The sequence below is a fragment of the Saccopteryx leptura genome, chromosome 2 (genome assembly GCF_036850995.1).
Source record: "Saccopteryx leptura isolate mSacLep1 chromosome 2, mSacLep1_pri_phased_curated, whole genome shotgun sequence".
NCBI lineage: Eukaryota > Metazoa > Chordata > Mammalia > Chiroptera > Emballonuridae > Saccopteryx > Saccopteryx leptura.
Genome location: NC_089504.1, coordinates 238,548,183 through 238,574,944, shown reverse-complemented (window position 1 = coordinate 238,574,944; position 26,762 = coordinate 238,548,183). Strand labels below are relative to the sequence as shown.

The window sequence follows — 26,762 nt, the reverse complement described above, 5'->3', positions numbered from 1 at the left end:
GCAAACAGTAATACTCCTTTATAGCTAAAGGGAAGAACCTCTTCTGCTCAGCTATGTGAGAATGGAAGCCCGGGGCATAGCATATCATTTTCAACAGAGACCAGTAGTCTCTCTCAATCTCTCTCTCTCTCTCTCTCTCTCTCTCTCTCTCTCTGTGTGTGTGTGTGTGTGTGTGTGTGTGTAAATCTCCCCAACTGGTAAAATCCTGGGCAGCTAAACCTATTTCCCCATAAGCCACCAGTCTGGATCCATTACTCCTCAGAAAGTATAAGGAATCGTTGCAATCCCTACCGAGGTGGAACACAGCAGTTTGGTTAACACCACTCTTGAGTAAAATACAAAACATCAGAGAAGAAGCAATGGGAATTTAAGTCAAACCAGAGAGAGCCAGTTCAATGCTGAAACTGCCTGTCACATTTCCTTCCCCACATTTTATTTGTCTGCCACTCTCAACTAATCAGAAGTGTCAGCCCTTCATTTTGGATTTCCTGGCTGAGGTTGTTAATTGAATTTTAATTGATGGCAACTTCAGAAGCACAAAATGAAATACACAGAAATGGCACACGAGATATGAAAAGCTCTTCTCAGATGATCTCAGTCCCTCTTCTTTGTTTGATAGATGAGAAAACTGAGGTAAGGCAGGGTGACTTGCTCAAGGCCCCCATGAGGTTCCCGGAGTCTGAGCCCAGCACTTACTGCAAGATTGCAGGCCACCCCACAACACAATCTGCCTAGCCTTCAATAAGGATGTTGATGTAAAGAGCCTGGTTGGTAGGGTCGGGAGTTCACCCTGTGCCAGATAAAACAGGAAGAGGCGACTTCTATGTGGATTAGCCTTGAGCTTGGACATCAGTGTGGTAGGGAGTAGAGGGGTTTTCTGTCAGTCTGGCAAAGCTTCTGTATCAAGCTCCTAATTTACCCAAGGAGAGAACATGCCAACCTTTGGCATGTTACAGCCATTTTGTAACCTGCATGTCCCCTTGGAGATCCAGTTAAACCCAGCTCAAATGCCGGTTCCCCGGCCTGTCAAATTCTGAAGTATTCCATAATCTGTGCAGAATTTCACTAACGATTGAGGGGGATGGAGAGGCACAGGAGAGATCACACCTTAAGCCTGACAGCCTTCCCTCCCCTATTCCTCTACCTTCTACTTCCTCCGGTGCAACCAAGAAATTCCTCCCCTTTTCTAATGCGGGGAAGTTCCACCCAAACTCAGGGCCCCACAGGGTAGCCAATCAAAAAAATTACTTCTGATCATATACAGTGGACTCTGGGAAATGAATCCTGCTGGATACAATTCTCTCCACCCTGTTAGATATTTATGAAATGCTGCTGTGGCTACAACTTCTCCTATCTTCTTTCCTAGGATAGAAAAGTCTGTGAGCTTCATGAAAAGAAGACTTCAGACTGCCCTGTAAGAGTTTTCATTTTAGATGTTTTCAAATAAAACTGTTTCTATTAATTAAGGGCAAACTATAGCCCAGGCCCAGAGTGAGCCCTTACTCTGGAGCAGCTGAGGTCCCACTCTTCCCCACTGTAAACCTGGTATTTTAAAGGTCATGACAAATCCCAGCACAGCACCAGCGGCATTTTCAACACTACCGAAAAGGGCTTTTAAAGTAAGCAAGGCATAATAATTAGCTTTGGTGTTAGCCTGGCCTGGGTTTGAATCCCGGCTGTGTCTCTTGCTAGCTGTGTGACCTTGGGCAACTTATGAAGCTTCCCTAAGACCTGGATTGTGAGTTAAGTGAGGTCATGACTTCACAGTGCATTCTGAAGTAACTCCAAGGGTGTGTGAGTACAAACACACACACACACACAAACGCACAAACACACACACAACCAGTCCTCTCTGACTCCTTTCCTTCCAGAAACCCACATTCCCCTCACAGGACCTTCCCTGCCTACCCAGAGCTTCCAGGACTTGTCGTCTAGACCTTCCCGCCCATCAGAGCCATGGGTCTTCCCCCAGGAGTTCCACCACACCAGACAAACCTGCTTCCCCCTACTCCACTCATAAATGCCAGGCTTAGAATTTTCTCTGTCTTGTGTTCTTTGAAGAAACCACATCAACACAATCTTTATTCCTAGCCTCAGGTATTAGCTTGTTGAACAAGAAGTTGATATACGCAATCTGGGTCAAAACCAACATGTAGAAATTAGACCCATCCTCTTCCACAGGTTAGAAATCAATTCTGATGATTATTACAAAAGAAAAGTCAAAAGCTGTTTCAGGCCATGGTAACATTGGAATCCACAAGTAGTTTCCTGTGATGGCTGCTTGGGTAACCACAGGACTCAGTGACTAGAATGAGTCTGCTCACAATTTATTTCAAATAATACACATTTGTAAATGATCTCCACTAGTGACAGAAAGTCACCACAGACCGAGGACACATCCCATAGCGTTTGGAAAGACCAAATGGAATTCATATTCAGAGCCAAGTTTTCACTTTCTTTCCTTCTTTCTTCTCCCTTCATCCCTCCCTTCTTCCCACCCTCCTTCCTCCCTTTTTCCCTCCTTCCATCCTTCTCTCCTTCCTTGCTTCTTTCTAAAATCACTCTTTCTTCTCCCTTTCCTTCAGACCAAGAAATTAAAATTTCCCACAGTACATGCGGCAAACCACAAACCAAGCCAGCGAGGCCTCACACTCAGTCTGTCTCGGGCCAGTGGGGGATCATCGCCCGAGAGCAGCATGGTCTCCATGAACCCTGGCTCCGATGAGCCCCGTAGTGTGACCACCCAGACAACAGGCAGTAAGGACATTGAGGACAATGAATCGTCGTCAACCAAGCCAGATGAAGAACCTCTCCATATCAGTAAGTCCTACCCAAGTCTGACCAATCTGCCCTGACACTTTGCCTTGAAGCCAGATAGCAAGGAAGCCTCCTGCTCTACTTCCTCCCCCACTCAATTAAGAGACACGGGGTCCCCTAGCCCTGTCCTATTTCCTGGACCCCTTTCCTTGAGTCCAGTGGGGCTCAGCAATGTACCCTAAGACCTGGCCTACTCTGAGCTCTTTCTCCTTGGGAAACAGCCAATGGTCATCAGTTTCTCTGTATAAAATGTTAATAATGTATTTCATTTAGCCCAATTTATACAAAACATTATCATTTCAACATGTAATTAGTACATAAAACATTGATAAGATATTTCATATTTTTTCATACTAAGTCTTGAAATTCATTGTCTATTTTAACAGATTTTGAGGTATAATCTACATACCATAAAATTCACTCATTTTAAGTGAATAATTCAATGACTTTTAGTAACAGAGTTGGGTAACCATGATCTAATTTTAGAACATTTCGATTAACCCAAAAGAAAACCTCCTAGCCATTGGCAGTCCTCTCCTTTCCCACCCCCGCCCCCAGCAACCACAGATCTACTTTCCGCCTCTAAAGATCCACCTTTTCTGAACGTTCTGTACATAGAAGTTGTGTCACCCTATGATCCCCACTCTGGAACACACCTTTTCAGTGGTTGATAATTTTGGAGACACAGGTTCTTCGGAAAGTCTGTTGAAAGCAACAAGTCCTCTCTCCAGAAAAGAAATTCCAACATACACAAATATGCAGTTCTGCAGACTCCTTTGGGGGGAGCCCATGGACTTCCCCAGACAGAATTGGGAGTGGGCTCCATACGTCATATAGAAAGTTCATTCTCAGACCTCTCTGGCTTGAGTGTAAAGGATGTGGGAAAATGAAGAGAAGGAAGTACACGGAAAGATGGAGAAGGCGAAGGAAGTGAAAGGCCGCAAGGGACTGCTGCAAGGGACCCCTCCCTGCCATGCCCTCATCTGCTGTGTCCCCCTGTGGCACCCAATCTGGGCCGGTGTTCTTTCACACCCGCCTGAACACCTGTAGCAGCCTGGGCTGGGCTGGGTTGGGCTGACAAGGATTGGATGTTATGTAGATTCAGGGAGGCTGAACAAGAGGCCAAGGTAGACCAGAAAGCCTGATTGGGCCCATCACTGCCAGAAATGGGCAAAAGTGCAAAAGTCTAATAAGTGGTCAGGATTCAGAGCAATGACTGCCAGTGAGAAAACTTCCTGACATCCCCCCTTGTCGACAGGGAACCAAAAAAAGCCCAAGCCCAGTAAAGCTGTTTACTGAACAGGGGTACTATCGGAGATGGAGAGGATCTAAGAGAAGCCACCAGCAGATGTGTGACTCACGGATTTCTGGAACCTCCTTTCATTCCACACATATCTCTTGATCAGCTAGTGAACGCCTGGAACTGAGAGTTACAGTGCCTGCCCTCCCTCAGCTTACATTATTGAAGGAAAAAGCAGACACTAAGAAAACCATCAACAGCAAGATCATTGCAGATAATACATGATCAAAAACAACAACAGCCTGACCTGTGGTGGCGCAGTGGATAAAGCGCTGACCTGGAACGCTGAGGTTGCCGGTTCAAAACCCGAGGCTTACCTGGTCAAGGCATTCATGGGAGTTGATGCTTCCTGTCTCCCCCCCCCCTTTCTAAAATAGATAAGTAAAAACTCTTTAAAAAACAAACAAAAAAGCTTAAAAAAAAAACAAAAACAAGAGGTCAGGCTAGAGAGAGAGACTATTGGTGGGAACGGGGCTCATTTAGCCACCTCTCCAGGCACCTAAGACAAGGCGCCTCTCCCAGTGGCCACCTTCACCCATATCTAACCAGAGAGGTCTGAGAATGAACTTTCTATATGACGTATGGAGCCCACTCCCAATTCTGTCTGGGGAAGTCCATGGGCTCCCCCCAAAGGAGTCTGCAGAACTGCATATTTGTGCATGTTTATGAATGCAGTCGCTGGATGCTAGGAAAGGGCGTTCCCCTTAGTGACCTTGGGGCCATCCTGACTGTGACAAACATCAACACTTACCCGTTCTTACTCTAAGCACACCATTGTCCTTATTCTCAAGCAGCTTATTTTCCTAGTAATTTTTGGTCACGGTTCCATTTGACTTGAATCTGACCTTCACTGGGTCTTGTCACACACACCTCTCCTACCTCCATGTGTCCCGGAATCCGCGGGGTGTGTCCAGAAGCCTGTGAGTGAGGGAGCCGAGGCTGGGCTGGTTACTCCCCTTCCTTCCCTTCAACTGGAAACCACTGCAGAACACCTGGCTTCTCACCTACCTGCCCAGGGGTGTATACCAGCCAATGACTCCAGTGACCTGGTACATTGGGCAGCTCTCTGAGAAAATCATGCCTAAAGCTCCACACATCAAGCAGCAGCCCACAGTTTTTTCTCTGCCTGCCAATGATGCCTCTGGGCAGAAATGGTGCCCCCAGGACCAACCTCCATCCATCATGTGGCTGAGGCTGGATAGATGGGAAACAGAACTAAGTCTTGGGGCTGTAGGGCCCCGTTTACTCCTCAAGGCTACCCGGGAGAAGAGACTCGTTTGGAAAGGCGCCAACGCCACGAATTCTCCCCTCTCTTCTCCTTAGTCATTCATTTATTTAACGAGCAAACACTGACTGAGATGCCTGCCCCACAAGCACAGGACCAGACACTCGCAAGTCTGTACTACATCATTCAGAGCTTCCACTCTCCCACTTTCCATTGCTATTAATTGATTTGAGAGGGGGGGGGAGAGGGAGAGAGAGAGAGACATCTATGTCTTGCTCCATTTATTTATGCAGTCATTGGTTGATTCTTGTATGTTCTCTGACCAGGGATCAAACCCTCAACCTAGGTTTTTATCGCGATGATGTTTTAACCAACTGAGCCACCCAGCCAGGGCCTCTCCCACTTGCCTTGAAGCACACAGCTTCCTCCAAATGCAGTTCATTTTTAAACTTCTGAACGTGTCCCTGATTAGCTTCCTAGGGCTGCCATGACAAAGTGACACAGACTAGGCCACTCCTCACAATAGAAATTTACTGTCTCCCAGTTCCAAAGGCTGGAATCCAAAAACAAGGTGTCAGTAGGGCTAAGTGTCTCCGAAGGTCTCAGGGAAGCATCCTTCCTTGCCTTTTCTAGCCCCTGGAGCTTGTCTGCAATCCTTGGCAGTCTGGCTTGCAGATACGCCACCAGCCCTATCTCTGCCTTATCCTCATCACGCGGACATCTTCTCCTTTTGTGTCTCATCCTCTTATTATAAGGGCACCACTTATCTCAGATTAAGGGCCCACCCTACTCCAGTGTGACCTCACCTTATAATTAGCTAATTATATCAGCAACATCCCTTTTCCTAAATAAGTATGTGGCCTGACCAGGCAGTGGCGCAGTGGATAGAGCGTCGGACTGGGATGCGGAAGACCCAGGTTCGAGACCCCAAGGTTGCCAGCTTGAGCACGGGCTCATCTGATTTGAGCAAAAAGCTTACCAGCTTGGACCCAAGGTCACTGGCTCGAGCGGGGGGTTACTCAGTCTGCTGAAGGCCCGCGGTCATGGCACATATGAGAAAGCAATCAATGAACAACTATGGTGTCACAACGAAAAACTGATGATTGATGCTTCTCATCTCTCTCCATTCCTGTCTGTCTGTCCCTGTCTATCCCTCTATCTGACTCTCTCTCTCTGTCCCTATAAAAAAATTAAAAAAAAAAAAAAGTATGTGACTAATTCATATTGTGAAGGGCTGTGATTGGGGCTTCAACATATCTTGGGAAGACACAAGTCAACCCTGAACAGTCAGATTCAAAGAAATATTTCTATACTATGTAAAAAGCAATAATGTTAAGCATGAAAAAAAAGTCAACTACAAATATTGATCGACTTACGACCTATGCCACTTATGACCATTCGACTTTACAACCACAATCACTAGCCACGACTGCTCCGCGTCTGGCAGCACAAGCGTTGCCCAGCTGGGCATACGACAGTGCGGACCAGCTTCCGGCAGTAGTACCATCTCCGCGTGCACCATTTCAACTGTTATCCCAGACTCGGTACAGCAATTTGTGTTTTGTGTCTTGGATATTTTTCATCAAACCCCTCCCAAGATGTCTACCAAGAGGAAATTGTCTTTGCAAATATTAAACCAGTTGTACTGGTAATGCAGTGTTTTACTTAAACCTGACAAATGTAAAAATAAGAAACAAAATGGTGTAGAGATGATACAAATGGCATAAAATGAACAAAGAAAATTATGATATGTAACAATAATGAAAGAAAATTATGATAAAATATGACTTAAAGATTATTATAACATCATTTCACAGTACTGTACATATAGCCTACTCAACTTACGACCAAATCATGTTACGGCCGGTCTGTCAGAACCAATCGTGGTCGTAAGTCGAGCACTAGCTGTAATACAATGAGGAGGGGTGGGCATTACGGGTCGCTGGAGCGTTAAAGGCCTCAGCCGGCATGCCACCAGCATCAGACTTGAATCAGATCCCCCTCCAGGGAAGCTGGAATTTTCTGTGAAAGCTTCCCATTGTAAAAGGCTGGCATCTACATCAAGTCAAATCAAACAGATCTGTGAGCGAGATCCGGCCTGGGGGTGAGCAGACTGGAAGTTCAGGTGTATGGGATCAGGAAAGGTTCCCTGAACAAGCTGACTTCTTGTACTTGGAAACAGTCTTCTCTGGCTAGAGCCAAGTTTAAGGTGGATTCAGGGTGGGGGGTGGTGATGCGAGATGAGACAGGAAAGAAAAAGAGCAGTCAGATCCTACAAGGCCTCAGAGGCCACGCCAGGGGATTTAGATGTCGCACAAAAGGGAAATGGAGAGTTATTGAAGGGTTTTAAGCAAACGAGTGACATGGTCAGACTTACAACCTGCCAAACACCATGTGAGCCACCTCTTCCAGACCCCGGCTAATCCCCCTCCAGCTCCCCAAAACTCAGAAGCAGAGGCGACATTAGGCTGGGGGCTGGGCCCTGACCTGCACAGTCCCGTCCCGAGAGCCCTCAGACAGTGACCTTGCATGTTCCCGTCAGGCCTGCAGAAGCTCCTAGAGATGGTTCAGAAAGAGGCCCAGAGGACGATCACACTGGAGAACGGGATGCACAGAAATGCGCCCAGGTATGTCCCCTTCACTCCTGGGGCACAGAAAGGACGTCGAAATAATGACGGTAACATTGCCAATAGCAGTTCCCAGTTACAGGCATTTTCTCTGCGACACACACGGGGCATTGTCCTTTTTATTCATGCGTATCATCTACCTGGGTTCTTACAACCACCCTACAAGGCAGGTACTATGGTCTTCATTTTACAAATAAGGAAATGGGGCTCAGAGAGCCGAAGTAAACTTGTTGGAGGTCACCCAGCTGACGTGTGTAAGACCACAGCTTGAATCCAGATCTTTCAAGTTCCAAAACCGTTGTCTGTGAGGTTTTTTTCATTCATTCCGTTAGTGAGGAGATATGAACATGTATGGGCTCTGTACTCATTACAGAGGGATGAGTTCTGGCAGGAAAGCTGAGACCCGTGTTAGTATTAGGGGTCTCAGGTCTCATCTGGGATGGGGATGGAGATCAGAGAAGGTTCCTCCAAGGAAGAAACATTAAGGAGATTTGGAATGAAGTATGAAAAGGAGCTAGCCAACCACAGTCAGGGGCAAGGAAGGCCATTATACACAGCATACACAAATATGCAAACATGGTCAGAAGGGACCATGGCACCTTCAAAGAACTGAAATGCAGCCAAAATGGATGGGAAGAGACATAAGCCTGTCTGGGACCTTGGAGGCCGCCTCAAGGATTCTCGTGTCTATATTAGGAGCAACGAGAATCCTTTGAAGTTTCAAGCTGGCAGCCAATGTGATTGGCTCAGAGTGTCAGAAGTGGACCTGACGTGTCTTCCTCCTGATGGGACACCTTGTTCACAGAGCTTCTGGCCTCTCACGGCCTCCGAGAGCCCACAGGCTAGAGCTGGAGTTCTCTTCCAGTGCAGATCCCTCTGAAAATAAATGGGTCACTAGAAGAGGCTCATCATCGCCTTCAGCCTCCTGAGATGCTGGCTATGACTTACTGGTTACTGTTATTACCATAATTACAGTTCACCGAGTGTTTTCACCTCCGCTTGTAATGAAGGATTTTGCTGCTTCCTCAACTCACATCAGGGCTCCGAGGGGTAGCCCTTGCTGGCACCCAGAGACAGCATTGGCCCTTACGGCCCTGACTGCTGTGCCTGATTCATCAGCACTAGAGACAGACAACGCCGATGAAGATCAGCTCTATGAGGCTCACAGCACGAACACTGGCTTTAGAGACATAACTGCCATGGGTTCAACACCTGATGCCCTTGAACAAGTTCCTCAGCCTTTCTCTAAACTTCAGCTTTCCCATCTATAAAATAACATCAGGTAGCATCAAAACATTGTTGGCCTTGGAAGCCAAGGAGACAAGGGTTCATCTCCCTTCTCCTCATTTCATTGCTGTGTGATGCTGAGCAAGTTGCTTCACCTCTCTGAGCCTGATTCCAATTCTGTAAAATGAGGCTTGTTAACAACCTATTCCAAAGGGTTGCAGTGAGATTTAAATACTATCCTGGCAAAGTATTATCATTATTGTTATGGAAGTAATGTCTACTCCAATGAATCATGTTAAGCATTTAATGAGATATAATGTGTTTAACATATTAGAATGTGCCTGGCATATTGTAAGCACCAACAAACGGCAGTGGCGGTCAGGGTGGTGGTACTGGTCATTGCTATTACCTCACATATAGTGTCCCACAGAGTCTCCACAGCACCTGGCTGAGACCAGCTCATACCCATTACCTCCGCTCCATCTCATAGACTTAGAAGAATGGTGAGGGGTGACTTGCATAAGGTCAAAGACAAAAACCATGCAAGAAGCTGGTCTTCACAAAACTCATCACGTGTCCTCTACATTCACTTAATGATAAAATAACCACAGTTGCAGAGCAAGAACCTGTTGGAATTTCACATCCTCCTCACTTCCTCTGGAAGGGACCTCTCCCCAATCTCTTGCTAAGGCAGCGGAGCTGCAGAGAAACAGGGAGCCCCACGGGCACTCTTCTGCCCTCCTCACTTTGGAACCTGGGTTCCCACTTCCCTTTGGATATCAAGTCTGCTCCCATCGAGGCAGATATAGAATTCTGGGGGTTACTCTAAAAGACAACTTGCCCAGTCCCCTACCTCAAGGCCAGACCTCCCTCCAGCATCTACCTCAGGCCATTTGGGCCGCAATAACAGAATACCATAAACTGGAGGGTGGGGGTAATAAACAACAAACAATTACATCTCACAGTTTTGGAGGCTGGAAATGCAAGATCAGGGTGCTGGCGGATTTGGAATCCGGTTAGGGCCCCCTGCTTCACAGATACCTCTTCTCACTGTAAACTTGCGTGGTAGAAGGGACAAGCTAGCTCTCTGGGGTCTCTTAGGAAGGACACTAATCCCATTCATGAGGGTTCCACCCTCATGATCTAATCACCCCAAAGGCCCCACCCCTAACCATCACCTTGGGGGATTAGGATTTCCATGTATAAATTTGGGGGGACACATTCAGACCATAGCCTTTTCTTAAAGTCCCATAGCAAGTGTTTTCCAAAGGTCCCTGAAGATCAGAATCAGCGGGAGTGCTCACGAGAAATACAAGTTTCTAGTCTTCATCCCAGACCCACTGCATCAGAATCATCAAAGGAAATCATATTTTTTAGTAAGCATGTCCAGTGGGCATTACTTCCCAATATGCTGAGAAATTCTAAGGTTTCAAAATGTGCTCTCAGCACACATGCATCAGAAGTGTGTGCATGCGTGCGTGTGTGCGTGCGTGCGTGCGTGTGTGTGTGTGTGGTTTCAAATGCAGCTTCTAGGGTGGGGCCCCACTCCAGGCCTAATGTATTCAAAGCCCTGGGAGCGTGGCCCAGGAGCCTTTGGTCTCAGCCATCTCTCCCGGTGACAGCTATGCCCAGTAGAGCCTACGGCTCTAGAAAGAGAACTCTTTGTCCTTCCACAGATAATAACTGCTTTATTAAGAGACTCGGCTTGCTTTGCAGTATCTTCTCAATGGTGAGACAAACCAAGAGTGATTCTACCTACAAAGACATGCAGACCACCCGCAAATCCAGGTAGGAGGGCCTGGGGCCTGCGGCAGCGGGGTCGAGAGGCATTCCACCGTACAGGGGCCATCGTGGAGATGCTCCTCACCAGACCATGGAAAGAGGGGCAGGGAGGGGTGACATTTTTCTTCTTCACTACAACTCAGCCCCTTAACTCCCAGGGCTGGGTGTGAGAGTCCGGGCATCTCTCCCCAATGACCGTATACTAACCAACCACACAGCTGGAATCCTCCAGTAGTGCAGGGACCTTCCCTCTTTTTAAATTATCTTTATATCATGCTCTGGTTTCTCTTCAGATCGTATAAATCTTTTGCCTTTTAAATTATCTTTATTTTTATTTGTTGATTTTAAAGAGAGAAATGGAGGAGGAGAGAAAGAGAGACATCAATATGTTGTTCTACTTATTTATGCATTCATTGGTTGATTGTTTTTATGTTTATTTATTGACTTTAGAGAGAGAAAGGGACTGTCCCTGTCTGTAGCCTGACCAGGAGTTGAACCAGCAACCTCTGTGCTTTGGGATGATGCTCTAACCCAGTGGTAGTCAACTTGGTCCCTACTGCCCACTAGGTGGGCGTTCCAGCTTTCATGGTGGGCGGTAGTGGAGCAACCAAAGTATAAATAAAGAGATAGATTTAACTATAGTAAGTTGTTTTATAAAGATTTATTCTGCCAAACTTAGCAAAAATTCGACATAAAGTACTTGGTAAGTAATTATTATTATATGCTTTAACTTGCTGTAACTCTGCTTTGTAAATTTTATAAAGTAAAGTTACTTCCCTACTTTATAATCACCATTACTGTGGAAGCAGTGGGCGGTTAGAAAATTTTACTACTAACAGAGATACAAAAGTGGGCGGTAGATATAAAAGGTTGACTACCAGCCTTGGCTGGTTGGCTCAGTGGTGGAGCGTCGGCCTGGCGTGCAGGAGTCCTGGGTTCGATTCCTGGCCAGGGCACATAGGAGAAGCACCCATCTGCTTCTCCACCCCTCCCCCTCTCCTTCCTCTCTGTCTCTCTCTTCCCCTCCTGCAGCCGAGGCTCCACTGGAGCAAAGTTGGCCCCGGCACTGAGGATGGCTCTATGGCCTCTGCCTCAGGTGCTAGAGTGACTCTGGTTGCAACAGAGCAATGCCCCAGATGGGCAGAGCATCGCCCCCTTGTGGGTGTGCCGGGTGGATCCTGGTCAGGCGCATGTGGGAGTCTGTCTGACTGCCTCCCCGCTTCTCACTTCAGAAAAATAAAAAAATAAAATAAATAAAAAAGGTTGACCACCCCTGCTCTAACCAATTGAGCTATCTAGGCAGGGCTGGTTGATTCTTGTATGTGCCCTGAACAGGAATCAAACTGGCAACCTTGGTATATCAGAATGATACTGTAATCAACTGAGCTACCCACCAGGCAGTCCTTCCCTCTTTATTGGGTGACTTACAATGGGGAAGGGGAGATCTTCCCCATTTCATTTCTTCATCCCGAGAATATTCACTGAACCACTATGTGCCAGAACTGTGCCAGGTTTGGGGGGATTCAGCAGCAGTAAGACAATCACAGTCTGCCCTCATGAATCTCACTGTCTGTACTGGGTCCATCATTTTTTTGTGCCATAAGCCTTTTGAGAGTCTGAGGAGGCCTATGGATCCTTTCAGAAAATGCTCTTAACTGCACATTACAAACACCAAGGTTTATAAAGAAATCTGTAGTAAGCTAGGCTATACTATTACCACCACATTTGGGGCATAGCCACCTGTGAGCTTCTTCCACAAACACACTAGATAACAAGAATTAGCAGCAGCTCTAGGAGCGACTGTAATTTTGGATTAGTGTCAAATGTAAATGATTTTTCAGAATATCTCTCACAATTGTAACGTGATGTGCAAATACCTGTGATTTCCATTTCTGCTAATGACTAGTTAAAATAAAAATGTAACTTTTTCCCATCTGCATTCATGGAGTCCTTGAATCCTGCTCACAGTTAAGAATCAACCGCTGGTCTAACAGGACAGTCATGCACTTATCAAATAAGTGCACAGACTCAGCTCTGCAACCATGACTATAGGAAGGATGCTGAAGGAGAAATGTGGACAGTTGAGTGACTATTGAGCACGAGGATTCTAACCAAGACTGAGTCTGACCTTTAAGCTGAGACCAGAAATAAGAAGAAATTATCTAGCCTGTGACTGGGAAAGATGGGAGCAGTGTTCCAAACAGAGGAAACAGCATGTGCAAAGGGCCTGAGACAGCAAGCAACTTAGAGGCACTGAGCAAACACCAGTATGTCTGAAACTCAATGAGAGACCAGGGAAGGGTGACTGAGACAGGCAAAAGGGTATTTTCTTGTTTATATTTCTGTTTGTTTGTTCATCACAGCTAATAACAACACTTCCCTCACCTCTCACCTCCTCTCTGAGTCAAACTGTCAGCTCTACAAAAGAATGCCATTTATAAGAGAAAGGTTAAAGCCAACGCACTCCCCGCAAATAATTCATCTGTAGGGGTTGAGGCAGCTGGTTGGAATCCAACAGAAGGCCTTCTGGGTATTATTATGGGGCTCTGCCTCCCAGCTGAGTGGGATATGCATTTGCTCCATCACCTGCCAGGCCTAAGACCGCCAGGTCCAGCCTCGTGAGCCTCTGGGAAAAGCAGAAAGGCCAGGCCCTTTCCTGTGGAGAGGGGCCTGGGAAAGTAACAGAAGTCCCGGACATCACAAGGCCCAAAGGAGAGGGTCAGCCACACACCACAGAGATAAGAAAAAGTCTTACCCTCTAGATCCACACAGAAAAAAAGCAGTCAAGTCAGTTTTCGAGGTGTTTGGAAGACACAGAGGGTGAAAGAGAAGGTGCTAGACCCTGTGCTGAAGGCCCAGGTTACTAACGGAGGACCTGGGAGAAGGCGCAGAGGAGGGATGGGTTCAAGCAAGGGAGAGTCTCTCCCAGGAACCCTGGCCAGACAAAGTCACAGGAAGAAGTGGCCACACAAAGAATTCCATGAGCCGCTATGTGAGAAAGGGTCCAATGGTATGAGCAGTTGACAGGTCACAGATAGGAAAGCTGACATGCAGAGCGGAGCTCCGCGTCCACAGACCAGAGTTGGGCTCTGCACCCTGCTCTGTCTGCCCCCAAAGTCAAGTGAAATGGTGTTTAGCTCAAGGGTCCAATTAAGAGAACAGAGCCCTTATGTGACAAGGCAGTCTTGCGTCAGAAACACCCAAGACAACATGACTAGGAGGATACGACCCCTAGTCCTTCACCAAATCTGCCCTTAGCCCCAGGTTAAGTGCTGACAGGTGTAGGCAGGAGGGTGAAAGGGTCCACAGTGAACTTCTCCTCCAGGAAGAGAAACCCATTCTATACAAATGAAACCGGGATCCAGAAACTGTCATCCTGCTGATATGCAGGGACAGAAGGTCAACCTTGGGCCAGGAGGGTTAGAGCAAGCAGAACTTGCTGTAGACCACGAGACACCAGGATTTGAGTAAGGGGAGAAGAAACAGGACTCCCAGGCAGGGGGTGTGGGAGAGGCAAGGACGAGGAGGTGGGGGAATTCACAGTGAGCTCTACAACCACTGCCTTGATTAGAACCACCTCCCTTACCTGAATTCTGGAGGCTGGCAGGCAGCTGTCGAGGGGACCCCGAGAGTGTCCTTTGTGTGAAAAGCAGGCTCTAGGCAACTCAAAACCATCCCTCTGCGTTTCAGTGACAGACCCAGCAGTACAAGGGGAGAAAGCCACAGCCAGCCCATCCAGGAGAAGTCTAAAAGGTGAGCCAGGCAGGCCATGGCAGGAGACGGATGGGAGGGACCGCGGCGACACACCCTCCCTCTTCCCAGGAGTGTGGAAATAACCCCGTGCCAACCAGACTCCCCGCAGCACAGACACTGCTGAAGGACGAGGGACTCCCAGGGCAAGGGGCTCAGGGTCACGTTGCGGAGCCACAACAAGGACAATGGCAACAAATTCCTCCTTGGGCCAGGGCCTGGACAAAGCATTCCATATTCACCATCTTGCTGATTCCTCAAAAGCAGTCCAAAGAGGCGGCAACATTATCCCATTCTACAGAGAAGCAGGCTGGCACCTGGCCTTGGAATGCCTTGCCAACCCACCAGCTAAGAGCGTGGCACCGGAGTCTGAACCTGAATCTCCCTCTCATGGGCCTTAACATTGGTTGGGCTCAAGTGGGCAGATGTCTCACTGTGGGCTCGTTTAATAAGGCCCGCACCACTGGCCTGGTACTGTAGGGAAGATGTGTCCTCCCCACGTCCAGGGGGTTGCGGGGCCGGGGCTCCAGGGGAGGGCAGAGAGCCCAGGTGGGTACAGGGAATCCCCACTGCAAAGCACCACGGGGCCCAGAGGCCAGCCTCATGGGTCTGTCTCTTGGGCCTGATCCCCCATGTCCTTCTTGTCTTTGTCTACAGCTTCACCAACTGTGACTTGAGCCTCTACAAGAGGGGCGTGTGCAACACCATGAAGGCTGAGTTCGACAGCGTGGCCCAGGAGGCCAGCTTCTGTCTACAGGACAAGATAGAAATCTTCATGAAGTAAGGGCACACGCCGACACGTTCACTCAAAGGCATGCATCAGGCACCTACTGTGCACCCATCTGATGCCAGGTCTGGCACTGAGGCCACCACAGAGGACAGGAAAGACAAGTTCTTCGCCCTCAGAGAGCTCATAGCCTCTCCTGGAAAATACGGGCAGAAACAAAATCACTGAAGGAGTAAATAGATAGGTAGAAATGATCATCATTGCTCTAGAGGAAAAGAACAGGGGTCTCTGAGAGGGAGAGAAACCATGGGGACCTAATGTAGGTCGGGCAATCCAGGAAGACCTCCCCAAGGAGGTGACTTTAAACCTGCGCCCTGAAGGATAAAGAGGAGATGTTGGTGTGGTGAGGGGGCAGAGGGACAGTCCAGGCAGCAGGGTAAGTACATACAAAGTCCCAAGGTAGAAGGGGCACGGAAACTTTGAAGAGGACAGAGAAGTGGTGTGTCAGTGGCCCCATGCACAACCATAAGTGTCATAACTAAAACTTGGACCTGGATTTTAAGAGTACCAGGAAGTCTGTCCAGTAGAAACGTTCCTATTCTGACAACACAGTAACTGACCCCTGTCCCAGCCTACGCCTTGACTGCAATGACCATTCACCCCAATGAACTCATCCTTTTAACAAAGGTTGCATGATGACCCTTTGCCCTCTCACACTTTCTGGGCCCCGGTTCAAAGGTGATTTGGCCCTGCCTTCTGGGACCCCCACCCCTCAGTCTAGTTAAGGAGACAGAAAAGTAAACAGGCAAGTACAACACAGGGTGATGAGGACCAACAAGGGACAAGAGCAGGGAGTAAGGGAACACAAAGAAGGACATCCTGCCTAGCCTGCAGCAGCAAGCAGAAAGGTCTTCCTGAAGGAAACATTTTCAGCTTAATAAAAATAGGTGATATTTCCAGGACACTTAGTGTGTAACAGTCATGGGTGTAAGAGCTTGTGTTTATTTATTGTTTAGTCCTCACAACAATCCTGTGGAGAGGGTTTGATAATTAGACCTATTTTATAGATGAGAAAAGTGAGCTCAGACATGTTTCTTATTGAAGGTCCACCCAGTAGTTACGCAGTAAAGGTGGAAATCAAACTCAGAGAGTCACACAGGAAAAGTAGAAGGGAAGGAAGTTCCAGGGAAAAGAACATCGAAGTCCCAGAGGCCAGAAGGGGCACACTGGGCCAGGACATGCCAGCAACCAGATGTGGCTGGGGCTTAGGTTGCTGACAAGGTAATCAAAGACAGACAAGGGCCAGATCATAAAAGGCCTTATTAGCCCAGCTTTGGAGGTTAAATTTTATCTCAGAGACTTTGATTGTGAGCCAAAGCATAAAATTCTGGGTGAGAAGAAATAAGAAGGATAGGGATAAAGCTCGACTCTGTCATAGGGGCTGAATAAGCCAGAGCCTTAGAGGGCAAGCCATTCAGAGGGATTTATTCAGCGTAAAATGGGAAGTCATTGAAATGCATACATCAGTGAATGGCATAGTTATATTTATAATACAAAGTCTCTTTGGGGAGACAGGACATGTGCACAAAATGAAAGGGGGAGTAGAGAAGAGAAGAACCAACACGAGTTGAACACCCACTATAATACTGGGACTAAGTTCAGCACTTTAAACAGATTATATTATTTAATCCTCACCTCTGAGAGCTAGGAACCATTATTAGCCTTCATTTTACAGATGAGAAAGCTGGGTACATACAGTCAAAAGTAGGGAGAGAATGAAAGCTGACTTTAAAAAGTTACTGGATTTAGCAAAAGAGCATTTCAGGACCTTGGAGAGAGCTGTATCCTCTTCTAGCCAAAGCCAGATAGAAATTAAACGGTGGGTGGAAGGGTTAAGAAGAACCTCATGCCCTGGCCAGTTAGCTCAGCTGTAGAGCGTTGGCCCAGCATGTGGAAGTCCCAGATTCGATTCTCAGTCAGGGCACACAGGAGAAGTGCCCATTTGCTTCTCCACCCCTCCCCCTCTCCTTCCTCTCTGTCTCTCTCTTCTCCTCCTGCAGCCAAGGCTCCACTGGAACAAAGTTGGCCCAGGCGCTGAGAATGGCCCATGGCCTCTACCTCAGGCACTAGAATGGCTCCTGCTGCAACAGGAGCAACTCCCCAGATGGGCAGAGCATCACCCCCTGGTGGGCATGCTGGGTGGATCCCGGTCGGGCGCATGTGGGAGTCTGTCTGACTGCCTCCCCGCTTCTAACTTCAGAAAATTTTTAAAAAATGAAATACAATAAAAAACCCTCATGAAGGAAAATTGTTTAAGTCAGATCTCGGAGGGCAACTAGGATGGTTAAAGGAGACAGGGGTCTAATTCTTCTTCCTTTTTCTCATACAACCCGGGATATAGGCACGAGGAAGAGAGAGCTCTCCAGAAGTTCCACTCTTTACTCTTCGTCTCAAATTTTCAAAAGGATATCACAAAGATGAGACATAAAGTCCCCACCGTGAAAAATGATGCAGAGGAAATTGCAGGCCACTGGTAAAGGTCTTGAGAGCAAGAAAAGACAATCCTTGGAGGGGCTGAAGGTGGGGGGCTGTTGTTACAAGATCACATTTGACCTCATGAGCCTTCAAGACACACAGAGGTATCACTCCACAACTGCCCTTGGCCAGCAACTGAGCCCCCAAACAGGCTATCTCCAGTACACAGTCAGGCAAGAATTCTTCAGTTCCTTAATTACAAATAATCCAACCAGCTCTACTCTCCACACTTATGGTATCTTCTGTTGGGTTCAGACTTGCAAACAAGGACTAACTCACCAGCCCTGAAGGAAGCAGCAGATGAGACAAACCAACTTGAAAACTCCTACAGAGTTAGGGATCTATGAGGCGATCACTGTATTCTCCAAATAATTTAACCCCTTAAGGATACAAAACCAGGCAGGCGTATCCCAGGGACACTGTGCCCAGGGGTGACAGTAAGTACAACAAAAGGCGATATAAACTGAGCGATTCTTGGGTGGCAGACACCACCCTAAGCAACGTTTATAAGTTATCTATTTTATTCCCCACAAAAATCCTGAAGGGTACACATTAATCTCCACTTTGCAAACAAGGAAACGTTAGGATTTAAACCCCTGCCTGAGCCCAGTCTCTGTGCTCATCTGTAACACAGGATTGGAGTCAGATGAATGGGGATTTTACGAACCTAATCCTGGCAGGGTGAGTAAATCAAGCTCTAAGACTTAAGATCCGAAAGTCTAAAAAATGTACCCAGAATCTTTTCCATGATTTTAATAATGTGGAACGGAAGCTTACAAAGAGACATGAATAAATATGAATATATGTCATAAAAGATAAAATACAGAACTGTATGAGGGGCCCAAAAACGTATGGTGGATGATCGATTTCTTCCAATTTTTCCACAATGGGTACAGATATATCAGAGGGGGGGAGACCTTTCCTTAAAGAGATGCCACCCCCCCCCACACACACACACACCTTTTTTTAAAGAGATACCATAAACCCTGATCATACCTGAACCACCTCCTGGTTAGAATCATGTTGCCCCCAATCCAGATTACCAAACTACCCTCATACTCTCTGTCACAGCGTTCAGAAAGGTTCTTGGAATCCACGGAAACACCCGGAGCTGTGGCCCAGGCCTATTCGCTACAGACACAGCAAATGCACACGCACTTCCTGGCCCCCATCCTCTTCCTCCTCCTCTTCTTCCTCCCTCTCCTCCTCCATCTTGTGTGTGAGAGCCTCCTGCACTCAGGAATGTTACCCCACAGATGTGTCCGTGTCCCCCCTGGCCTGATCAGCTCTCAAAAATGAAGCTTCAAAATCTCGGGGTCCCTCCCTTTCTTGTAAGGCTTCCACATCGTCAGCTTCTACAATTACAAACGCATCTCTTTAAAGCATGTCCCCAATTTCTTTCCTTAATGAGATGCAAACCATGCTCCAGCTTTTACTGCCCTTAAAAATCAAAGATTTGCCTGATCTGTGGGCCTCTTCCAGTTAGGATGGAGGAGAGTCCCCCAGATAAAGGCTGATACATGCCTAGCCTGTGGTGGTGGAGTGGATAAAACATCAATCCGGAACGCTGAGGTCGCCGGTTCGAAACCCCAGGCTTACTCATTTGAGGCACATCCAAGAAGCAACTACTATGAGTTGATACTTCTCACTCCTACTCTCTTTCTCTCTCTCCTCTCCCTAAAATCTTTTTTTAAAAAAAGACATCACATGAGAGGGAGAAAGAGAGTGGAGGTGGAGGGCCTGAGATGTCAGACCCACCTCCCAGCCGCTCCCTAACTGGCCCTCTCTTCTTGAAATTGAAGGTACTTTGATCTTCTTTCCAAACTCCCTGAAGATCTGAAGAATTTCCGCCCTGCCAAAAAGATCCTGGCAAAACTGCAGAAGTTTGGGGAAAACCTGGACCTGAGGATCCGGCCACACATCTTCCTGAAGGTGCTACAGGACCTGAGAATCTGGGAACTGTGCTCCCCAGACATCGCCGGGGCCATCGAGGTAACTGGCACATCCCGTCCCCTCACAAAGCCTCGGGTACCCCGCCTCGTGCCATCACATCTTTCCACATCCAGGCACCGTCTAAATGCAGGGAACACGATTTAAAAGACAAAGCTCTCCGCCTTCACGGAGCCTGTCATCTAATAGAAGACAGATCATCTCATGAACCTTGATTGTTCATCTCGGGACATTGTATTCTTTGCAAATGGTGCCCCTGGAAACTTGGGAGGTTTTGGAGAGACAGTGATAAATAGACGCATGAATAAAATACCTGGCAATCATAACAAGAAGCCCTCTAAATCTACCTGGCTGCTAAAATTGTGGAGTGAGGCCAACAGCATGGGCCTCGCCTGGGTGCTTGTTAGAAATGCAGACTCTCAGGCACCAAACCATACCTACCAACTCAGAATCTGCACTTCCATGAGATCCCGGGTGATTTTTATGCACAACAAAGTGTGAGGAGTACTTACTTGTTCAAGGCAGAGGTAGAGGGGACCTATCTTAAGCAGGGGGAATGGGGAAGGTGACTTTGAAGCTGGGACCTGAATGACGAAAAGAGCACCATGAAAAGCAGGGGAAAGGGCAGGGCAGGAGGAGGGAAGAGCACGTGCACAGGTCCCAGCACAGAACTAGAGTGTCCACCGAACTCATCGGCAGGTAATGGGTTTGACAGAAAGCGAGCAAGGTGGCTCTTTCAGGAAGGACTCTAGCTGGCTCAGCCAAAGCTAACTCTAGGGCATCTGTCCACCATCAACCTGCCAGTTATGGGGCCATCTCTGGATGGGTAAGGGGAGGGGGGGTTATGAAGGCTCTCCTCATTCTCTGAGGTGAGTCCACGGCCCCGGCTAGTAAAACTTAGCATGTGCCTCTCCCAGCAAGAACATCACAGAACGTCTGATACCCTGGACATGGGGTGTCTTAATCTAGAATCTATTTGAAACTGCATTCTGTGTCTTAACCCATTTCCTAAAAGCAAGCCCATAGTTGTCATCAATTGTCAAAGTTGTCTAGGAACCAATAGAAGTTTAAAGACAAATGACTGCCCTGGCCGGTTGGCTCAGCGGTAGAGCGTCGGCCTAGCGTGCGGAGGACCCGGGTTCGATTCCTGGCCAGGGCACACAGGAGAAGCGCCCATTTGCTTCTCCACCCCTCTGCCGCACCTTCCTCTCTGTCTCTCTCTTCTCCTCCCGCAGCCAAGGCTCCATTGGAGCAAAGATGGCCCAGGCGCTGGGGATGGCTCCTTGGCCTCTGCACCAGGCGCTAGAGTGGCTCTGGTCGCAACATGGCGATGCCCAGGATGGGCAGAGCATCGCCCCCTGGTGGGCAGAGCGTCGCCCCTGGTGGGCGTGCCGGGTGGATCCCGGTCGGGCGCATGCGGGAGTCTGTCTGACTGTCTCTCCCTGTTTCCAGCTTCAGAAAAATGAAAAAAAAAAAAAAAAAAAAAAGACAAATGACTTTTTTAAAAGATGTTAAGGAGTAGGGAAAAAATGTCAAGACAGCTGGGTTTTCCTGATCTCCCCAAATGTCTATGGGTTCAATAGAAGAGGCTTAGAATAAGCCTGCTGAAGCAGAGGCGAGAAAGGGGTCTTGTTCTTGAGAGAACCCCCTCCCAGCAGGATGCTCAGGCGTTATGAATGCCTGAATGGCGGGAGGCATCCTGGAACCACCAGCCTCAATCACAGATATTCCAGGATCTTAAGGGTGGCATTGGCAGGGCCAAGGAGTCTAGTGTTCTGACCAAAGCTGAGACGGCCACTGTATTTGCCCTGCAGTTTGTGCGAGAACACATTATCCACATGCCCCAAGAGGATTATATCAACTGGCTGCAGAACCGAGTCAGCATCCCCATCTGGCCCCAGAATGCCCAGACATAGCCTGGGCGGGCCAGGGTCTCCAGCTGTCCCAGCGGAGGAGGCAAGCTCATCTACACTTTGTGCCTGCTGCCTGCCCACCCTCAGGGATACTCACTGTGATCTAGTTGGGCCACCTGGAGACTGGCTTCCGGTAACGTTCTGAAGGGATGATACTCCGGAGAAGAAACTCCCCCCACCCTCACACCCCAGTCTCTGTTCCCCATTGGTCCAGCCTGATTCTACCCACCCCTTCTCCAGATTCCCACACTGTGTTTCTCTCCCTCAAATTCTGGATAATAAAATTGAGCTGAACGTTTGATGTCTGGCTGGGAGGGAGCTGGAGCTGTGGGATTTGGGTGTGCTGTTCAGATGCTAAGGATAACAACAGGAAGCCTCACTTCCTGCCATTGCAGAATGCGTGTGTACTTACCGCTATTTAATTTCTTTTCCTGTCTTGGTCTTAACCTTACCTTCATTCTCACTAAGTTATAAAACCTGTCGTCATTTTAACTCTCCCACTGGTGGCTTAGCTGAATTAACAACTACACTACTGGACTTGATTTGCTGTCATGCCCAGATCATCAGAAGGCTCACACGGGCTGGGCCTCAACATCTGTCCATGATAATCCGGAAGGGAGGGACGGGACTTGAACGGGAGCTATTTTTCAGTCTAAGCCACAACTCACTCATCTAGTCACCTGGTCAGTCAGTCCTTTACTCCTCCATTCAATGAATATTTGCTGAGAGCCCAACATGCATCCACCAAGTCCTAGGTTCTGCAGACACAGTGATGACCAGAGTGGACAAGGTCCCCACCCAGCTCATGGAGTTCACATGGAAGCATACAAGTCAACAGAAGCAATGGCGAAGAGGGGACAAAGGGACTGCCTACCATCACAGGTCCCCACACATTCATACCCTTTGTTTATCATGATGCCCTGACAAGCCACTGGGGTGTAAAGGCGAGATAAAGTCTATAAGGAGTGTGCAAAATTAAGAGACTATACACATCTCCATGTTAAACAGGAGTTTGAGCTCCAGAGAGCAGAGACAAAAGGAGGGGGAGCAAAAAAAAAAAAAAAAGAAGAAGGAAAAGGGGACTGAGTGAAATGTGAGCATAAGGAACTCTGGAAGAAGACCAACCCAGGAACAGTTCCCAAGGCGGGGCTGGCGGAAGGGTCCCTAGAACTCCTGGGCAAGCCAACCCCTCCGTTTCATCGCCTTGAACCCTCAGTAGTTTCTGCCACACACTCAAGTGTCCCTGTGAGTGAGGTTGTGATGAAATGAGAAAAGGGCCCTGGCTGGTTGGCTCAGTGGTAGAGCATCGGCCCCGCGTGTGAAAGTCCCCAGTTCGATTCCTGGTCAGGGCACACAGGAGAGGTGCCCATCTGTTTCTCCACCCCTGACCTCCTCCTCTCGCTCTGTTTCTCAAGCCATGGCTTGAATGGCAAGAAATTGGCCCCAGGTGCTGAGCATGGCTCCATGGCCTCACCTCAGGCACTAAAATAAAATAGCTCAGTTACCTAGCAATGGAGCAGCGGCCCAGATAGGCAAAGCATTGCCTGGTAGGGGGCTTGTCGGGCGCACCTGGGAGTCTGTCTCTGCCTCCCCGCCTCTCACTTAATAAAAAGAAAAGAAACGAGAAAAGCCTGTTGTACTTGTCGGTCTGCCTCAGGTCAGAGACAGGGCTTCAGGGAGCAGAACATCAGAGACAGGCTATGTTACGCGAGCTCTCTGGATTTACAGAAATCTTAAATGCACACTTGGCTTCCCATGAGACACAGGATGGGGACTCTGCCAAGTTGATATATATTGCATATATATCTCAAGTGTCAGGTGACCACCGCAGCTGACATTTAATTGCACTAGAGAATCCATACAGTGGTGCCAAATTAAAGCAAGTGCAAGAACATCCCAGGGGACACAGGGCCGGGAATGGAAGGGGGGGGGGCACCTACTCATATTTCAGATGTCAGCAAAGGCTTTCTAGAGAGGGTGATACTACCTGGAAGCTGAGCAGGAGCCTGGGAGAGAAGGGTAAGTAGGGAAGGGGGCGGAGGGGATGTTCCTGATAGAACAGCATGAGCAAAGGCCTAGAGGCAAAAGGAAACTTGATGTCATTTGCAGAACTAAGCCTGAGCCTGGCTGGACTAGGCGATCAGGTCGGCAATGCAGGGAAGGGGAAGAGGGAAGCTGGGGAAGGAGAAAGAAGATTTTTAGAAGCCTTCCAGGCCATCTTATGAGGCTTAGACCAATTTACTGGCACTAGGGAGCCATGGAAGAATTTAGAGCAGGGGAATCATCAAATTGGCATTTAGAAAAAAAATGGCTACTATGTGAATGCGAGGCAGTGAGTAGGGAGCCAAGGTCAGGCCGAGGCAGTGACTGTGGGCAGAGGCTGGCAGTGAAAGGTAGAATCAGCAGAACTCAGTGTGGTGGGTAAAGGCAGGCAGAAGGCAGGCATGCGCAGAATCATACTCAGCTCAGTCCTCCAGCTCGGACCACTGGGTGGAAGAGCATAGGTGCAGGTCATTAATGCACCGGGAGGAGAGGAAGAAGAGAGAAATCGGGATGAGCAGGTGAGGAGTGCTGTTTTGAGCACACAGAGTGGGAGACGTGGGGCAGCAGGGGGAAGGAACCTGAAACTCAGGGGAGAGGGCTGCACTGGGGACAGAGGCATGACACCGAGACCCCAGGAGCAGGATGGTTAAAGTAGGAAGCGAGAAGAGGGGTTAGGAGAGGAGTGGGAGCCCTGAGGACGGAATCCCCAAAAAGCATCAAACAGCCCACTTACAATTCAGCCTTGACCAAGGACGGCTCTGCTCCAGACACTGTGCAAAACACTTGATACATATATGTATCTCCAGATTTTGCAAAGCAGGGCTCACCTGCTTTACAGATGATGAGATAGAGGCTCCAAACGGTGTTTTACACTCATGTCCAGCTGACCCCAGCCCTCACCATAGGAGACAAGGAGGTCACAAAAGTTATCTTGCTTTTGAAATCATGCCCAAGGAACAGCTCAGGTGGTGGGGCTCCCTGGCACCAATTAACTTCGATTTGCACGGCATTTCACAGTTTGCAAATTAGATAATATTCCAGCATTACCATAGGAGATGCTCACAGCATCCCTCTGAAGTAGGCTTTGTTATCATTACCATTTTACAAGCAAGGATACCAAACCTTAAGGTCATTTGCCAACAGGCACAGAGCCCGTAAGTGGCAGAAGCCAAGTCTGTCTTGGGCAGGGTTGAAGCTGAGGTCACAAGACTTACTCCACCCACCTGCTAGCCGCTTTCCAAGACTATTTCTCAGAGCTGTGGCACCACCTAGTGGTCTATAGTAGTATTACACTCCCATCATGCTTGCCACTAAAATCTATCAAAAAGAAAGGCAGCATTACCAGCAGCAAGATCTACTCTGCTTCGGCAAGGAATAGTTATTCAAACAAAAGATCTTTCATTACTAAAATATATTATGGACTAGGGGGAGGTAGTACAGCACCTCTCAGCTCCCAGGCTCAAAGAGGAGCCACAGGAAGACATACTTATTTAGAGGTTTTTGTCTTGTGATTCAAATTGGTCGTCTTTTGGTGGAAGTCAGAGCCAGAGATTCAGTCATATCACCCTTTTAAAACCATTTATATCCCCCAAATGGCAAAGTTCACTATGCCAAAACCTTCCCAAAGATGTGAAACTCTTACCAAAGATAGGAAATTCTTCTCACTAAAGAACTGAAGATTGTCCCTGGCCAGATGACTCAGTAGATAAAGCATCATCCCAGCATGCCAAGGTCACAGGTACAATCCTCAGCCAGGGCACGGATGAGCAATCAAACAATGAGGGCACAACTAAGTGGAACAACGAGTTGATGCTTCTCTCTCTCCCTCCCTTTCTCTCTCTCCTCTCAAAGCAATGGGAAAAATTTTTTTTTAAAGAACTGGAAGTTGAAGGGCATGACCCAGTCTAAGTTTCTCATGAGGCCCCTTCATGCCTGAAGTCCCAAGAACCAGGAACAGAGGTGGGAAAAAAACTATCAGGCTCAACTTTCAACTCCATGTGGGTTTGAAGAAGGTGTTCATGGAACAGGTGTGTGAAGGTGGAGGACGATTCCTATCGATTGGAAAACAAGTCCTGGGGGTAGCACCTGGGAGAAGGGAGCTAAGGGAGGAAGGGGTGCCGTTTGGTGGGTGCAGGTGGGTGGGCAGCTCGTGGATGTTTGTGGAGTGTTTGAACCAGGTGAGACCTTGTCATCTACTTGAATTCACTCGAGCATTCACTGAGCACCTACCATGTACCAGGCCTTGCGAGATATGCCAAAGGTATAAAATAGACACCTAGACCCTGTACTCCAGGATGGCGCAGAAGGATTAAACAGGGGTCCTATAGCATGATGGTTAAAAGAGAAGGTTCTGGTGTCAGATTGAGAAAATAAAAGGCCAATCCTGAACTTGTGTTGAAATTGATGAGAACAAGAAGCTTTTTTCTGAACAGTTGACCATAAGGATAAAACCAGCCTAGAGCTTCTGGGAACCACCCCATACAGAGACATTGCCAACAAAGAGAGGAAAACCAAGCCGGAAAATGCGGTAAGAGAGAGACGATACATCCTGGTGACATCATTTTGAACACCTGGATCTCGCCAGATCTTCAAACAGTTTGGTTATTAGGGCTAACAAGTCTCTTCTCTGCTTAAGCCAGATTCAGTTGGGTTTCCTTCACTTTCCACTAAAATATTCCTAATGTGCAGCGGGAGAGAGGCAAGGAATCTGTGAACAACCGTAGCCAAATTCTAGGTACCCCCGAGGAAGCGCCTGTCCTCTCACAGGGCTGTGGAGCAGTAGTGGGAGACTCTCCCCAGACAAAGCTAAACAGGTCAAGCTAGGGGACAATCCTGAGTTAACCTCATGTCATCCATCAAGAGAAAC

The 26,762-nt window shown here is 48.0% G+C and overlaps 1 protein-coding gene across 2 annotated transcripts in view; it reads left to right on the top strand.

The window, feature by feature from the left end:
- CCDC60 (coiled-coil domain containing 60) overlaps positions 1-22,072 on the top strand; it is a 143,706-nt gene extending 121,634 nt beyond the window's left edge. For both annotated transcript variants that reach the window (XM_066365977.1, XM_066365978.1), the window contains 9 exons: positions 1,367-1,414; positions 2,586-2,820; positions 7,885-7,969; positions 10,913-10,984; positions 14,669-14,731; positions 15,386-15,508; positions 17,857-17,988; positions 19,793-19,982; positions 21,755-22,072. In XM_066365977.1, the coding sequence (XP_066222074.1) occupies positions 1,367-1,414; positions 2,586-2,820; positions 7,885-7,969; positions 10,913-10,984; positions 14,669-14,731; positions 15,386-15,508; positions 17,857-17,988; positions 19,793-19,982; positions 21,755-21,856 (1,050 nt within the window). In that variant the 3' untranslated portion in view covers positions 21,857-22,072. The remainder of the gene's footprint in view (positions 1-1,366; positions 1,415-2,585; positions 2,821-7,884; positions 7,970-10,912; positions 10,985-14,668; positions 14,732-15,385; positions 15,509-17,856; positions 17,989-19,792; positions 19,983-21,754) is intronic.
- The last annotated feature ends 4,690 nt before the right edge of the window (positions 22,073-26,762 follow it).